This window comes from Macrotis lagotis, chromosome 7 (genome assembly GCF_037893015.1).
Source record: "Macrotis lagotis isolate mMagLag1 chromosome 7, bilby.v1.9.chrom.fasta, whole genome shotgun sequence".
In the NCBI taxonomy this organism is placed as follows: Eukaryota; Metazoa; Chordata; class Mammalia; order Peramelemorphia; family Peramelidae; genus Macrotis; species Macrotis lagotis.
Window position 1 is genome coordinate 53,445,387 of NC_133664.1, and position 17,313 is coordinate 53,462,699.

The window sequence follows — 17,313 nt, forward strand, 5'->3', positions numbered from 1 at the left end:
TTCATATTCTGTAGTGTGCTATAGTTTAAAAGAAGCTAACATTAAAATTTTAATTTTCCCAATCAAGGATTCTAAAGTACTTGGAGAACATCACAGTATGTGTGAGTATGCAAGGAAAATTTGGAAAAAATAATTGCTTATTATTCTAATGACAATTTGGAAGTCACAGAAACAGAAAGAGCTGAGAATTTCAGTCAGTATTCTGAAATACTTATGAATTTGTTTGAGACATTTGACCATATCCATAATTGCTTTCAATGGGAGGACCACAGTTTTGAGAGTCTAGGAAAGGTAGAAAAGATGGACTGACTTTTGGTGAATAAAGGCCTAGCATGGTCAGTAACATAGTTCCCATTTGGTACATTTTTTCCTCATTAACTTTAGATGATAAATTTCTTGACTCTGCCTCTCCCACCTCACAGTCTGTGGGTTACCCGATTTCCATTCAATTGTTGTCAATTCTGTATTGACACCTCCCTATTCATGAACACAGCTGCCAATAGTCAACTGCATTTCACGTTTCTGTTCAGTATAAGAAGCAGTATGTTGGGGCAGCTAGCTGGTGCAGTGAATAGAGCCCAGGCCCTGGAGTCTATTCAGGAGGACCTGAATTCAAATCTGGTGTCAGACACTTAATAATTACTTAGCTATGTAACCTCATACAAGTCACTTAACCCTATTGCCTTGTAAAAAAAATAGCATGTTACAGTGTAAAGAGAACCAAACTTAGAAGAGCTAAATTTGAATTCTCATACCACTATTAATTAGCCCTGTGACCATAGGGTAATACTTTAACTGCTATAAGCTTCTATTTCTCCAAATGTAAAATGAGGGCAGTAATTAAATTCTTTAACATAAAAAGAAATTGTGAAGAAAGAACTATAAGTAAGTTGCCATGACTATTATGGGAAGTAAAAATAACATGATTGAGAAAGGAAGCTAACCAACACAGTGGTATCTCTGGGCATAGCAGCAGAAGAAATCATTATTGTTCCTTCTATCACCCAGTTGATAGAAGCTAATAGAAGGAGATTTTGTCAGGGAGGAATAGGGAAATAGGGAGAAGAAATCTTAGTGAAATAAGTCAAAGAAGATGGTGGGGTAAAGCTCTACCAAAAACTCATGGGGTTCTACAAGGCCATAACTACCATTCAAACAAAAATCAATCAACAAGCATGCATTATGTGCTTACTATGAGCCAAACTTTGTTTTTAGTCCTGAGGAACAAAGAAAAAGCAAAAACCATTTTTGCCCCATGATGCTTACATTCCAATAGAGAGAAAACAAAATCATTAAACTCAAACAAGGTTAAACCTAAATTTAACTATTAAGGCCAGAAATCTTGTAGGAAACATTTTCATTTCTAGAACATTCTTCACTTAATTCAACTGCTCTCCCAAGTTAAAGATAAAAGGTAGAAAGTATAAAATTTTAGAAATTTCATACTCTATATTCAATAGGGCCCAATCACTAATCCTGCTCTAATTTCCTAGTCAAAATGAGAATTGAAAAACTTAGCTTTCACTCCTACTCTAAATTTTACTAATAAAAATATATATAGCTCAAAAAAAGGAGACATCCTGCATCACACAACTAATTGGTTATAAAAGTGATTCTAAAATTCAGGGTTTTTTTCCCCTGCCCAAAAGAGAGTTTATGATTTTCCTAAAGTTCCATACTAAATTACCTTTTCTTTTGAACATCAGACTCCAAAAGCTAGTAATCTGTGAATTTAAATATATATTTAAAAAAACATTCCTCTAAATGCCATTTGTAATGCTCATCTTCAAATTGCAGAATCTTTTCTCTAGGAGCCTAACATATATGCAAATTCCTCATTTCAGATAGCCATGTTTTATCTTAATGGAGACAAAAGATAAATTTTTTCATCCTACTTCAGTTGAGAATTCTATTAACTTACATTTGTTTCTATAACTTATATTCAAAGAAATTGCCTATATGATTGTATAAAAAGAATCAGGGTCATTATGGAACAGTCATATTGGATTATATAAGTTCATGTAAACTATCATAACATATGGGATTGGTATTTTAATGCATTTCCAACTAACTTTAATATTTACTTAAAAAAAAAGTTAAGTCCACTTACATCACAATTGCAGCCAAACACTCCATTGGAAAAGGAAATTAAGTTATAGGATTTGTCACCCCAGCGCACTGTTGGATTTCCAGTAAGTACCATTGTAGTTACCTAAAACAGAAAGACTCTTTCAAATGACCTAAGTTTTCACTGATTTTTTTTAAAGGGCTAATATGTAAAACCTATTCATAACTTTACTCTTCCTTTTTTGTGTGTGTGAGCTAGATGTAATAAGCTAAAAATACTATATATGAAGGGTACCAGTTCCAAGAGAGGTAAGAAAAGCAACCCCATATACAAGGTGGCATAGAGAACTAAATGATAAGATATGGTTTTGGTATTCATAAAATCACAGGAATCTGTATGAGAAGGACTTTAAAGATGAATTAATCCAACCCCTTTATTTTAGGAATAAAGGAAACTGAGGTCCTAAGAAAGCAAAAAGTCCACATTTACTTTCTAGAAGATTCCTCTTAATAATCTAATAAGGGGTAAAATAATGTTGGGTTTCCTATCTATTAAGTGATATTTTAAAACTATTTGCATAGCAAAGAATGAATAACAAGTAAGCATATGTGACTGAACTAACCTTTCGTTGCAGTCATATAAGCAACAGTAACAAGAAAAGGGTATGAAACCAGTTCCTACAGAAACAGTAAATTAGATCCTGGAAACCATATTTACTATTTGATTAAATCAGGCATGTTTAACTTAAGGTATCTAGAAAATTGCATGTGATACATTTTGTTCTTCATAACATTGTTGCAGAGGACTTCCTTCCCCTTTGATAGCTACTTAACAAAACATTGTTTAAAGTCTATGTCAGCATTATATCATTCTAGGTTGATGTTAATCATTTAAGTATTTCAAAATCTATAACTTTTAACCTGACTCATAGTTCTGTATTGTTCAAGTAGTTTATAAGCCAAAATGTATGCAAAACTGAAAAGACCCCAAGAATCTCCAATAAAACCAAGGGTCTTAGGAGGGGAAATGGAAATGTAGAAAAAAAGAGTAAAATTTGACAAACATACCTCAGAATAATCTTCAGGTGTTACTTGTGGACTAGCATCATCTAAGGAATATACCAACAAACTGCTCTGAATTTTTTCCAATATAGTCAAATTCTTTGGATCAAGACTTATCAGATATTCTCTTGCCTAAAAGACAAAGAAATACTGATTCAGTTGGAAAATCAATAAACTCTGATTTTAGATAATCTCAAAGTGGCCTTCTTCTGAAAACTCTTCGATAATAAGTATGTATTAACCTTAGCCCATTGAGTTCGCTCTTCACTGGTTAATGCTGCTACCCCAGGTCCATCAGGTTCACTGTGGCATTTTTTTTGGATATATGTAAGTTGCCTTTAAAAAAAATTTAGATGAATAGCAGATTCAGGATATATACAAACTTACATATTTTGCATAACAAACCATAATACTAACATTTTCTTCCTTAAGACATTTATGGAAAAATTAACTTTCAACAATAACAAAACCAATTAAACTCATATTTAAACTAAAATTTAAAAAAAAGACTTTCTCTAGACAGATCTATAATATTTTATCTGTTATTTCTTCCCTAGGTGTCTATTTTTTGATCAATATTTTAAATATTCTTATGTCATCAATAACTAGGAAAGAGGATCAATACATTATCAGTAGTAGTGTCATATTTTATGTAAAGAAGTGATTAATTGTAACACTTAAATTTACAGTTTGATTTTGAATGAATTTGCTTTTTTTGACTGATATATCTCAAGATGATATATATACTCTTCCCTGGTCCATTTAAGCACCTTTCAAAAATGAAAGCTAAAACAGAACCCTCTTACATAAAAAAGAGTATCATATAAACACTCTGTTGATCCAATCTGAAATTAATGTCATAGCATATTTCTTACCTAAATAAGAAAAACATGCTCTAATGTTTCAAATATTTTCACTTGTGTCACTCTTCTGCTTCAATTCACTTTAAGGCCTTAAGTGAAGTATACAATATGTTGATGCTGGAAAAATCCCCTCCAAGGTGGCTGTATACAATTTTTTAGTATCAGCTCAGAATAATATACAATGCTGACATAGACTTATAACAATGTTTTGTTAAGTAGCTATCAAAGGGAGTCCTTTGCTTATATGCCACAAGGATTACAAAAATGTTATAGGGAATATAATGTATCATAAGAAATTTTCTAGAGACCCTAAGTTAAACATGACAGATTTAATCAAATACGAACAGCAGATAAGTAGAATCTATCCAATGCAGAAAAAGGAGACCCACTCCAGGGGCAACTTTAACCTTAAACTTTCTATGCTATGAGGTTCCAGGTTAGTCCGAGGAACCTCTCTGGAACTCACTTTTTTCAGCATTATATTATTCAAACTGAGATATGCTATAAAACTGGGATAATAAGACCCAGGGTACTAATCTTTCACAGGACAACTGGGAAGCTCAAATAAGAAGGTAACCTTAAAAGTACTCTAAAATTGCCAAGCATTATCATGAGGAAGACGAATTACTTTTCATTCAGAAAAAAGCTCTTAAAAGAAAGTTTCAAGGCTTACTGATAGTTTTCTACATCAAACCTAGAAAAGCCTTAGGAATCATTTCAAAGAGAGAAAAAGCGCTATTGTACGCAATGTGCAAGAGCTCTGTGTTTTAATAAATGTTAAAAATAGTTTATTTATGTGCATGAATTCCCTTGTCCTATGTTCTCTCCAAATTTTGAGGATGAAATGTTTTCCTCCCTACTAAATTGTCCTGTCTTCACTTGTTTGCTGAGAGCCCCTCTGGAGCAGGAGAATTCCTCACAGGGCTTCTGAGGCAGCAGCAAAACATGAATTCCAAACTCAATGACAAGTTTCTCCACTGTGCAATTTGTTCTCAAGTTCCATTCAGGGTGACAGACCCACATTAAGTTCACTGAAGGCCCTATGTTCAGCACAGAGCAAAGAGACTGCTCTCTCCTCAGAGCCCTTCCACTCAGGGGCAGAGCTGTGTGCACAGATAAATAAAACACAAGGTGGGTGTGAAAGAGAGAACAAAGTGCTCTGGGAATGTTGCTCATCCTTTGTTCTCAAAGGGACCAATGACATCACAAGGAAGATGTCTTGACTTACTTATGTATGGGAAAGACACTATTAGTGATGGATTTGAAAAGGCAGCAAAGGGAAGTGGCATCCGAGGTAAGCCTTGACAGAAGAGTGTTTCGTATATGGGGTGGTCTGTGTAAATGCACAGGGTAATTTGGGAAACAGCTAGATAGCCCACTTTGGCTAGAACACAGAATTTGTGAAGGAGAAAAACTGGAAACAAGGTGGAGTGGAGTCAGAATGGGGAAAGCTTCAAATTGCCAGGCTTGCTTTAGCTATGAAATTAGCTCTCCTGCTCCAAACAATAACCACTTCCTCACTTGGGTCAAAAACTTTAACATATTTTAATTAGGAAGAAATATAGTTAGCCTGAAAAAATGTCAAATTGGATAAATACCATTTATGCAAGAAGCATATTCATTTAGATAGATCAATAAGGATCAGGTAGTTAAAATGATCCCATAAGACAGCTAATCATAAAATGTGTAACAATTCAGCAAAAGAAAATCTTGGATCAGAAATAAGTGATTTTCAGGAAAAATTCCTTTCAAACTTTGGGAATGGGGTGGGGGAATCCCCTGAAAAGAAAATAGTAACCTATTCAGATTTGTTAAAACTATAATATACAACTACTTTGAAATGGTCTTTTCACAAAACCTAAATTTTGCTCTGGGAGTGAAATTTTGACATAGTAGGAAATTACTTGCAAGTTAATAGTTAAATCAACAGATCCTGAGTTTTTATACCATTTCTTTTCTTTTTTTTTTTTTTTAGGTTTTTGCAGGGCAAATGGGGTTAAGTGGCTTGCCCAAGGCCACACAGCTAGGTAATTTTTTAAGTGTCTGAGGCTGGATTTGAACTCAGGTACTCCTGACTCCAGGGCCGGTACTCTATCCACTGCGCACCTAGCTGCCCCATGCCATTTCTTTATGAAACAAAAACATATGCTTCCCTGCTTCCTAGATTTTGGAATTTTTCCATACTAAAAGATAAAAGTTTGACTTTTAAACAGACTGTTTTTAAAAAATCTTTCTGAGGAAACAAATCCAAAAATCTTTTCCACTTAAGTTATAAGAATGCATAGATAAATATCTACACACAATAGAGTTACTGAGATTAGCTCAAGACCAAAGTGACTTAACAGGTTGATCTAATTTTCTCTCCAATCTGCACACAATGAATAAAATGGTGGGGGGGCCTAGAAACACAAAATAGAATAACAACTCATTTATCTCATAAGATCAGGGAATGAACTGTTCTTTGTATGTAAATGATCCAGATAACAAAAGTTTTCACTTTGGAACTTTTTACCCAGCATTTTCATCAGGCTCACAACTTTTCTAAGAAGTAGAATTAAAATACAGTCTTTAAGAGTTTCTGTGACTGCAAAACTTATAAACCTGTGGCCAGCATTTCAGCAATACTTAATAAGGTCAGTCCCTGACAAGATAGTCTGTACTAGGCTTATACCTATTTAAGATACCTAAACTTCTACCTTCTATTTCACTTTGGTTGAAAATCTTTTTCAAAATGGTTTCATACTTCCCTCCCCAAACATAATTTAAACTTTTATTAATGACTTGGTCATCATTGTGAAAATCAATATAAGGCTACTCGAAATATTGTAAAGTCCACGAGAGCTTTCAAAGACATTAAGCAATCTGATAGGTTCCTCTAGCAGGAGGTAATTGAATGGAAAGAATGCTGAACTTAGAATCCAGGATCAATTATCAGTACTGCCATTAACTGTCTAAAAGATGGTGGATAGTCAATTTATCTCTTGGGGACTCAGCTCATCTATAAAGAGGAAGCTGAACGAGACAGTCTCTAATAATCCTCTACGATCTAGGTTTATGATTTTAAATAGCCTCTGCTATGCTTTTGGAGTTTTTCTATCTGTTCAAAAAATAGTTTTTCTATCTTCTCCTTCAGCATCCAGTTAAATTGACCATTACCTCTGGTGGCTGTTTGTGTGTCTGCCTTTAGTAGCACCTTTCCTCCTTTAATTTGATAAGGTAACAAATCATACTTGTTAAAACTATAAATAAAGTAAGATTAAGCAGGGCTTGGGTGAAGAGCTGAAGAATTCTTCTAGGGGTACAATGCATATATTTTAAATTATGAACTTGGTTACAGTGCATAACTTTTTTCTTCTTTCCAACTTCTTGTAGCAGGGTAGTTGAAGTTTCAAGATGAAATTATTGAACACATCTCCAAATATAATCTTCATCATTAAATTTATTCTTGATTATTTTAAGTTATTTTATACTAAATTTTCTTCTACTTAGTATATGAATGAGCCAAAATCTCACCAAAAAGTCTCAATTAGTAACATACACTCAAAATAAAGAAGATATAAAATCAGCAAAAAAAAATTTTCTCTAACTTTGAAACTTTGCTTTTTCCATGAAATCACATATCCCTTTAAAAATATCAAGGAAGATACTCTGATCTATGGAAGACTCAAGGATTGCAAAGTAATTTGAAAACCTGAGCAACTCTGGCGGGGTCATCATACAACCTTCATGCAAGACATCAAAGACAAAAACTCGACCTCGACACAGCACTGCTATGTGACTTGGAGTGTGTCCTTCACTCTCTGGAATAAGGAGCAGAAAACACAGGACTAAATCCTCCAAAAGTTAAATGAATATAACAGGTATCCATTTATACATCAATCTATCCATCACATTTTAAATGTACCCTAAATAAAAACACATTAACAATTTAATACCAAAATAGTCAATAAAAAGAGGGGAAGAGGATGTTCCTAAAAATCATCTCTCATGTTGCTTCTGGAAGAGGTATGGTACACAGTAGATTGCTAAAATCTAGGTTGTAAGGTCAGTTCTAGAAATGAAAGATGACAGCTTTCAATCTAGCATGGTTTGTCTAATCTTAACGGGTTTTTCAGGGAAATCTCTGGTTCTGATGTCTATACTCTGTGGGAGGAGAAGAAAGGTACAATGAGATACAATGCTAGTTGGTGGGGGTGGGGAAGTAGACCTGACTCCCACCTTATCAGAAGAATCACCTCTTCTTTCTCCAGATTTTCTTCTTCTTATTATTATTATTACAAAAGAACTGGGGATTACATGATTTAAAATTTCAAAGCTACACCTAGAACCTAGTCCTTAAAAATTAAAGCCTCTAATAGCTATTTTTGTGTCCCATCCACTGGAATTTCAAATTCTTCAGTTCCTCCACCAAATTTACATCAAAAATAATTTGAAACATGAACTATACAAAGTAATGAGGAAATGGAAAGAAAATAAATTAAGAAAACAAGAAAAGTGAGCCGTGTAGGAATTTAAGGCAGTCCTAGAAGCAGATACAGAAGAAAAGCATCTTCTGTTGTTTGTTCATTTGTTTGATTCTGCCATGTTAAAAGCTAGTTAGTGGGGTAGGATTTCTGTGTCTAGCTGATTAGTTTTAAGCTAAATTTAAAATAACTTTATCTATTAAATGAAGCTTCTCTCCATAGTTCAGAGGTGAACAAGAATTAATAAAAATTTCAGAAGGATGGGAACTGTTCTTTAAAGATTATATTGCTAGTCACCAGTAAGTTTGAAATTTAAGTTTGAGGATTCCAAACAATTTGAAGACAGGTTCATCTTACCTTGTTATTAGCAGGAAAGAAAAGATTGCTATTGTAAAGGTTCTACAGACATCTCATCACCCTCCACACATATGTATATGTACATACATACACAATCATATGATGTAGAAACAGTTCGAGAAGTATTTACACCTATATTACAAATGTAAATTAAGTAACTACTTCTTTATTTGAGCATCATTAATTAGAAGTTGAAAGAATTTGTTCTTAGGATAATATGTGTAAAGCATTTTGAAAACCTTAAAGTCTATTAAAAATATCAATACACTGAAATCTTAGATTAGCAGATTGATGCATACTTCTTTTACTTCTTTATTATTCTTGTTTTGGGATTTTGTTTTGTCTTGGGTTTGGCTTTTGTTGGGTTTATGTTTTGTAACATGGCAACCCTGGAAATGTTTTGAATGACAACAAACAAACATGAATAATCTATATTAAGTTGCTTGCCTACTTAAGGAAAGGGAGAGGAGGAAGGAAAGAAGAGAATTTGGAATCAAATTTTTTTTTAATGAAACGATTATGTTCTTCTGGTAAACTGAATAAAACCCACTATTTTTATGGGGAAAACTCCCAAAGTCCCCCCTTTCTACTTACCAGTTCTAAAGTAATTGATGATTGAATCTCTAGAAATTCCTGGTATTTTGCAAGTAGAAAACAGCATTCTGAATTGATTCATGTCCAAAGGCATATTTCCAATTTTATGAACAGCCAGTTTTTCCCTATGAAAAATGCAATTGATCAAAAAGCTACACTAAGAATCCAATAAGTGTCCAACATCATAAATTCAATGCCCATATTTATATGAATAAATTAAATTTCACAGTGTACGTTATCTACTTCTTCAAGCAGATCTTCAGTAATATCCTTATGAGACCCTCTCTTACGTTTTTATTAACTGCCAGTAGTTCAAATTATGCCAAAGAGTTATAGATCCTCTTTCCAACTGTGTGCCTTCTTTTGGAGGCCAATAATGTTCACTGTGAGCTGCAGGGCCTCCAAAGTTGACATTCAATTGTGATGGTATACGGACATCCAAGTAGGCAACATTCAACCACCATTCTTCCAGCTGAAAGTAAAAAATAGAATTTCAGAAATAGATGAATTACTAAAAAATTTTACTTTTAATTACTATTTAGAATTTATAGTTTCTAGGATCACCCTAGAACTCAAAAGCTTGTTGGAGGTCATCTAATCCAAACTCTCATTTATATATAAGGAAGTGGCCATGACAAGGAAATAAGTGACTTGTCTAAAGTCACAATGTTGTAACTTTCAAAAGTAAGATTTGAATGCAGATCTGTTAACTCTGGTGCTATTGTTCTTTCAATTACACCACTTTCTTTTCAAGTTTTACCCATCCTACAGATCTAGATCAAATGTTTTTGTGGCTTCTGTTTTGAAAGAACTTCAAATTGCAAAAAAAAAGAGATAAACTGTGCAGTAAGGACACTACCATTCAATGTCACTGTGGCATCCTGAACACAATTATGAAGTGCAAGGTATTGCAAAGGCCTATTAAAAATATCAATACATTGAAATCTTAGATTAGCAGATTGATGCATACTTCTTTATTATTCTTGTTTTGGGATTTTGTTTTGTCTTGGGTTTGGCTTTTGTTGGTCTATGCTTTGTAACATCACTACACTGGAAATATGTTCTGAATGACAGCATGAACAAACATGAATAATCTATATTAAATTGCTTGCCTTCTCAAGGAAGGGGAGAGGAGGGAGGAAAGAAGAGAATTTGGAATCAAATTTTTTTAAAGTAAATGTTAAAAATTATTACATAAAATATAAATCGTTCCAATCCACTTTAAACTAAGTGGAAATTTCCATAGGTGCTGCTTCTACATTTATCAACTGGGTGTTTCCATCTTTCACCAAATGTAATTGATGGGTTTTCTTGCACAAACAAGTGGAACTAATAAAATCACCCTGAGAAATTTTTTGAGGAACCTAGACTGAAAGGACCTTTGCCCCACTTAGTCACACAAAGCTGAAAATGGAAATCAGAGGAAACAGAGAACTGTAAGGCTCTAAGACAATGGCTAGTGAAAAGTTTAGTACTTTATTTTTTTTCACAGGTTTCTTATACAGTGAGTCATTAGCATATATATCAGTGCAAGTGCCTCTTTTTTTTAATCATGAAAGTTCATCCTCTATTTCTTAAAGACTGATGTCCCAAACAGATCTTTCCTTTAACCTGAGAGGCCCTACTTACACAGGATGGCTTCCCAGCAGTGGCAATTCTTAATCTCTCCAGTATCCTTTTTTCACCAATACAAACCATTACTCTGAATTTGTAGATTATAAGATTTTATAATTAAATATATTATATTTACATTGTACATACATTATAAATCTTGTAGTACATATATTGTATAAATATTTTCTAGTCTTTTCCTTTATTAACTTAATGATTTCATGGGATATATAGTATGTCCTGTACCAAGAGGAATGGTAAGGGTAAGTGGAAAAGTCTTATCTAGAGTTAGAAATTCCAGGTGCAAATCTCAGTTCTGCCACTTACTACCTATATGACCCCAGAACCATCATTTAACCTCTCTGTCTCAATGTTTTCATCTAAAACATGGGGAGATGGTACTGGGTGACCTTTAAGGAGCTTGGCAGTTCTAAATCCCATGATCCTGAATTTCAAGCACCCAGAGACTGGGGGATCAAATATACTGTTTGTTGCAGAAAATGTACCCATGTACCCATATCTAATAGTCCAAAAGATTTTATAGGGGCAGCTAGGTGGTGCAATGGATAGAGCACTGGCCCTGGAGTCAGGAAGACCTGAGTTCAAATCCCGCCTCAGACACTAAATAATTACCTAGCTGTGTGGCCTTGGGCAAGCCACTTAACCCCATTTGCCCTGCAAAAACCTAAAAAAAAAAAGATTTTATATCAATCACTGGCAAGTTGCCTACTAAAGCAATAAAAATTACTCTTAAATTTTGAGCAACAAATAAAGATTGCAATATATTTAAAAATACATATGCCATATACATTGTGTGTATATTTAGACTACATTTTACATTACATTATTATCCTCAAATTGGTCAACTATATTTGTAAAAAACACATAAGTACCCAATTTCTTTTTCCTTTTGCTCTTTCAAGTAATTTCTGCTGCAACTTTTCTCCAATTCCATATTGAAAATTTCGAACTATTTCTTCTGTTCGTTTATATTCTTCTTCATTTGCAAATGGCTTAACTATGAAGAAACATTTAATATTTTTAAAAATCATTTCTAAATTGTAAAATATTATCACAAGTCATCTCAGTCCAGATTAGCTATGTGTGCCTTGGTATTCATATATATACATACATACATGCATATAAAACAATGTATTAAGCATGTTATCAATCTAACAACTTAAAAAGTAAGGATAATGGAGTTTACAAGTAAATAGCAATGGAAATATCACAGCAAAAAGAAATACACACTAGCAAAATGCAATCTTGTCTACCATTTCTTAAAAATACTCTAAGAATTTCATTTTTTTTTAAAAAATCATTCAGTAATAATAGTGAACTAACAAGGTGGGGAATCCTATTTGGTCATAACCAATACTAGAATAAAGTCATATCCATTTGGAGACCTTGATGACACAGCACTAATCTTCATTTATCAATTATTGGCATCAATTAACTGAGAAAATATTAGAAAGCCTACATCAAAACTGTGAGTGCAAAATAGCACAAACATTTTCATCTGCATGTTATAAGAAAAGCAAAAAACCATTAAAAGGATTGGCATTACAGAACACACATAGAGTAGTTAGAAACCAAATAATATCAACATTTAGTAATTTAGAAGAGTGAGAATGAAGTCAACTTAATATTGTCATTATAGAGTATAAAAATGATGTAAATAATCGCTAAATTAACAAATCTTATTGGAATTGTTAAATTACAGAAAATAAGAAAAAATATGGACACAAGTTAAAGTATGTAGAGAGACAAGAAAAGGTATGAAAAGAGATAGAAAAGAAATGAGAAAAAACAGGAACTAGGAGAGAGAATTTTTAAAGTATATATTTGTATCATTAATATCTTGCTGTAATTTTAAAATGCTTTGGGGCTGAGTATTAAGCAATTCAACTATTATTTTTATTTGAAATTGAAGTACATTTTTTAAATATATTCAAAGGAGCTATACCTGCATCAAGGTATTTCTTTAATGACTCATCAAGAGAAGGAACAGGCAATGCAGGAAGAGAATTCTGGTACTGAAATGTTCGTTCTTCAGTGGACTTAGCCAAATGGTTTTCCATGATTCTAGAAATAGTAAAAACTGTAAAGTTAAAAAAAATTAGTCCTCGATTATGAAAAGCTTTATAATCTTTAAAAATCATTAGGTCCTACTACTACTGGGTCTATATCCTGAAGAGATGAAGAAAAAGGGTAAAAACATCACTTGTACAAAAATATTTATAGCAGCCCTGTTTGTGGTGGCAAAGAATTGGAAATCAAGTAAATGTCCTTCAATTGGGGAATGGCTTAGCAAACTGTGGTATATGTATGTCATGGAATACTATTGATCTATTAGAAACCCGGAGGGATGGGATTTCAGGGAAGCCTGGAGGGATTTGCATGAACTGATGCTGAGTGAGATAAGCAGAACCAGAAAAACACTATACACCCTAACAGCAACATGGGAATGAGGATCCACCTTGAAGGACTTGTTCATTCCATCAGTGCAACAATCGGGAGCAATTTGGGGCTGTCTGCAAAGGAGAGTGCCATCTGTATCCAGTTAAGGACATCTGTATCCAGTTAAGGAGCTGTGGAGTTTGAACAAAGTTCAAGGACTATTCCCTTTAATTTAGAAAAAAAAAAACCCCAGATATCTTATTGTCTGATCGTGTTACCTCTTAGAATTCTTGTCTCTTCTCTAAGGATATGATTTCCCTCTCATCACACCCAATTTGGATCAAGGTACAACATGGAAACAAAGTAAAGACTGACAGATTGCTTTCCGTGGGGGGTGGGGGTGGGGGAGGGAAGTAAGATTTGGGGGAAAATTGTAAAACTCAAATAATATCTTTAATAAAAATTTTAAAAAAATCATTAGGTCCAAACAAATAATTAATATTTACTATTTGCTCAGGAGTAAAGTAGATGTAAAATATTATGAGTTAAAATAAGTCTAGCAAATAGATCCTGTTCCGAAAGAAGCACATAGAATAGTACAATTGAGCAAATATGCCTTAAGCTACAAATACGAAGACAAAAAACAAACATTCCACAAATAAGCTCCTTCCCTCATTCAAATTTTTATTCTATTGAGAAATATAAGATATACACAAATGAGTAAATAAAGGTTTCTCAGTAAATAGAGAGCTCAAAAAAAGAGGGATCATATTAGACTTCTTCAAAAAGGGAGCACCTTGGCTTATTTAAAAGAGGATCAGGTGGGAGTAAGGGAAAGCAAGAGGGAGTGTTTTCTAGTCACAAGGAATGGCCTGTATGAATGCATGGAGCCTGAAAATGCAATGCCCTCTGGGGAACAGCTATTAGATTGATTTGGTTGGAATGGAAAGTGAATGAAAGTAAGTGATGTGAAATAAACTAGATTATATAGGTTGAATTCAGATTCTGAAGAACTTCTGAGGCCAGGGTAAGTTCAAGAGCAAGTTGAGGCTCTGGCAATACAGATGTGGGACTCATGTACTTCCTATGAGAATCATTTACCCATACTGTTACCAGTGGGAGCAAATGACAGCATCAAAAGAGTACAGAGAAAGGACAGAAGTGGCCCTAAGATATTGCTTTATGGCAGACCACCAAAAACCAAAGGATGGATGATAATCCATCAAAGAAAAACTGAAAAGTAGCTAAAAGAGGTAGGAGGAGACCCAGGAAAAAGCAAAGTCCTAGAGCAAGGAAATAGAGAATATTAGAGAAAGATGAGGATTGGGGAAAAGCAATCTCTAACAATCTTGAAATAGCAATTTCAATTAAGTGGTATATAGTGCCTACTACATGCCAGGGTAGGGATTGATGACAGTATAAAAAGGGTTAGGTGAGGGGCAGCTAGGTGGCGTAAAGGATAGAGGACAGGACCTGGAGTCAGGAGTACCTGAGTTCAAATCAGGCCTCACACTTAATAATTACCCAACTGTATGGCCTTGGGCAAGCCACTTAACCCCATTGCCTTGCAAAAAAAAAAAACCAACAACAACAACCTAAAAAACCTAAAAGGGTAAGGTGAATAAGTAAGAAGTGAGGAAAGAGACATGAAGAAATAGAGGACTTTCTAGGAGAGTAGCTGAGAAAGAAGACAGGTATAGGATGATAGATTGTAGGGATAATAAATTCACTTGAGAGTTAAAGATGAGGTTAGAGAGTTAGAATTAGGGAGGAATTAACAGACATAGAAAACTTAAGAGAATAAAAAATAATATGAATAAATCAAAAGATCACTGAATTTAGAATAAGATGATCTGGTCTAGAATATCAAGTGTTTGGATTACTATGTGTAACCTTGGGCAAGTCATTTAACTATAGCTCAATGAGGTTTTCTCTTTTAAAATGAGAGGGCTAGACTAGATTAAAGATTATTAGCCTTTTTTTCCAGTCACAGACCCCTGTGGCAATCTGCTGGGGTCTACGGAACCCTATTCAGAATAATGTTTTTAAATATACAAAATAAAATGCTTAGAATTACAAAGGAAATAATTTTGTTTAAAGAATTATCAAATATTAAATATAAATGCTCATGAGTCCCAGTTAAATTATCTCTGGACAAGATATCACAAAATTTTCTTATATTTATTTGAAGCATTATAAAAATATCTTGAGAAAGGAAAGATAAATACTAAGTAGAAGGATTATTTCTTGGAGGTGAGTACTCTCAGATGAGTTTGATTGAAAAGTAGAGCAGATTGAGATTGCAGTTGGAGGGAATGAGCAGGATCAAAATTGAGAAGGAATGAGTAAATGAAAGGTTCATAACAATAATAGTCTTGGTTACAAAATAATATCATTAGGAAGGGGTGTTTAAATCATTTAGTAAAATTTAAATCTTTTGCAGGTGAGAAAAATGAGACCTAGAAAGGTTCATTGAACTTGCCTAAGGATATAGGTTGGTGTTAGATCAGAATGAACAGGTCATAACAGTTCTGTTTAATTGTGCCCTTCTCCCTCTGAAGACACCTACACCCCTTTTCATACTTTCACCATTCCCTAGTTTAATTAAAGTAAAAGACTACATACATTTACCCAATGGAAAACAATAAAATTGAAGTCAGAAATATTAGATAGATATAGCCAGTGCTTGCTTTTGATTATAGAAGTAGACTCTATAAAAAATCACAGTGCTACATTTTGGCACTACTGAAGCCAGGATCATTAAAAAACAAACAACTAGGTGGTAACAGAACCTGTAAGTCTATTTCTAACATGTCTGTCAGCAGATTTTTCTCATCTCTTTTTGAAAGTTGAGTCTGATTGGCTTAAAGGAAGAACTCCTCCCTCTTTGCAATACATATTCAGAACTGGAGATCACTTATATACTTTCTGTTCATGCTATGTGATCCTGAAAACATCTCTGAAATAGAAGTGGGAGGTAGGTCATGAATTGATACTATACTTATTTATTTTTAGAAAACTGAAGTTATATAAAATTGAACTGCTTATATCCTAAGTCCTATTTGTTTTCATTGTGATTTTAAATTTTTTCTTATTCTTTTTAACAGTTAAGATTTTTCATTGTTCTTGATCCTTTAAAAAAAGTTTAGTTGGCTCTTTGGTCAATGATGAAAACTCTTCTATTTACCACAGTAATCATGTTAGAAAACCAGTCAAAATCTGAAGGTAAGAAAAGCTCTCATTGTGCACTAAGTCATATTTTCTTGCTCCCATTCATTCTGTGGACAAACTCTGGCAAAATGTATGACTAGAAGCTAATGTGGAATTCTTCATATCTGAGAGTAAATCCCTTGTTTTAAACAGAATTTTTAATGTGTATTAGGATCACTGCTTTATTTCTATTAGGTCCACTCCAGTTTCTTTTAGGTCCTCAAAGGGAGAAAGGAAGGAAACAAATATTTAAGTACCTATTTTATTATTATTATTTTATCATATAGTTAATACAGTATTAAGTCCAAGGTACTGCGGTAAATACTACTTATTTCACTTTATCATCACAACAACCCAAGAACATACATGATATTACTCTCCTCATTTTACAGCAGGAAAACTAAAGGAAAGACGTTAAGGGACTTGCCCAGGGTCATACTGCTAAAAAGTATATAAGGTCTCAAGACTTCTTTTTTTTTTTAGTTTTTTTTGCAAGGCAATGGGGTTAAGTGGCTTGCCCAAGGCCACACAGCTAGGTAACTATTAAGTGTCTGAGGACAGATTTAAACTCAGGTACTCCTGACTCCAAGGCCAGTGCTCTATCCACTGTGCCACCTAGCTGCCCCCATCTCAAGACTTCTTGACTCATAGTTCAACAGTCTTAACTACTGAATCTCCTAGCTTCT

At 33.8% G+C, this 17,313-nt stretch overlaps 2 protein-coding genes across 4 annotated transcripts in view; one reads left to right on the plus strand and one right to left on the minus strand.

Annotated features, from left to right (window-relative positions):
- The window catches only part of CROT (carnitine O-octanoyltransferase), a 32,499-nt gene that overhangs the window by 8,073 nt on the left and 7,113 nt on the right, over positions 1 to 17,313 (minus strand). For 2 of the 3 annotated variants that reach the window (XM_074192908.1, XM_074192910.1), the window contains exons 3-10: positions 12,984 to 13,118; positions 11,911 to 12,035; positions 9,697 to 9,878; positions 9,407 to 9,531; positions 7,684 to 7,792; positions 3,372 to 3,465; positions 3,136 to 3,261; positions 2,111 to 2,212 (exon numbers count right to left, since the gene is read on the minus strand). In XM_074192908.1, the coding sequence (XP_074049009.1) occupies positions 2,111 to 2,212; positions 3,136 to 3,261; positions 3,372 to 3,465; positions 7,684 to 7,792; positions 9,407 to 9,531; positions 9,697 to 9,878; positions 11,911 to 12,035; positions 12,984 to 13,098 (978 nt within the window). In that variant the 5' untranslated portion in view covers positions 13,099 to 13,118. The remainder of the gene's footprint in view (positions 1 to 2,110; positions 2,213 to 3,135; positions 3,262 to 3,371; positions 3,466 to 7,683; positions 7,793 to 9,406; positions 9,532 to 9,696; positions 9,879 to 11,910; positions 12,036 to 12,983; positions 13,119 to 17,313) is intronic. The other variant, XM_074192909.1, reaches the window with a different exon arrangement.
- Positions 16,376 to 17,313, plus strand: part of OLAH (oleoyl-ACP hydrolase) — a 53,378-nt gene continuing 52,440 nt past the window's right edge. The window contains exon 1 of the mRNA XM_074192912.1: positions 16,376 to 16,394. The gene's annotated coding sequence lies outside the window, so the exon portion shown is untranslated. The remainder of the gene's footprint in view (positions 16,395 to 17,313) is intronic.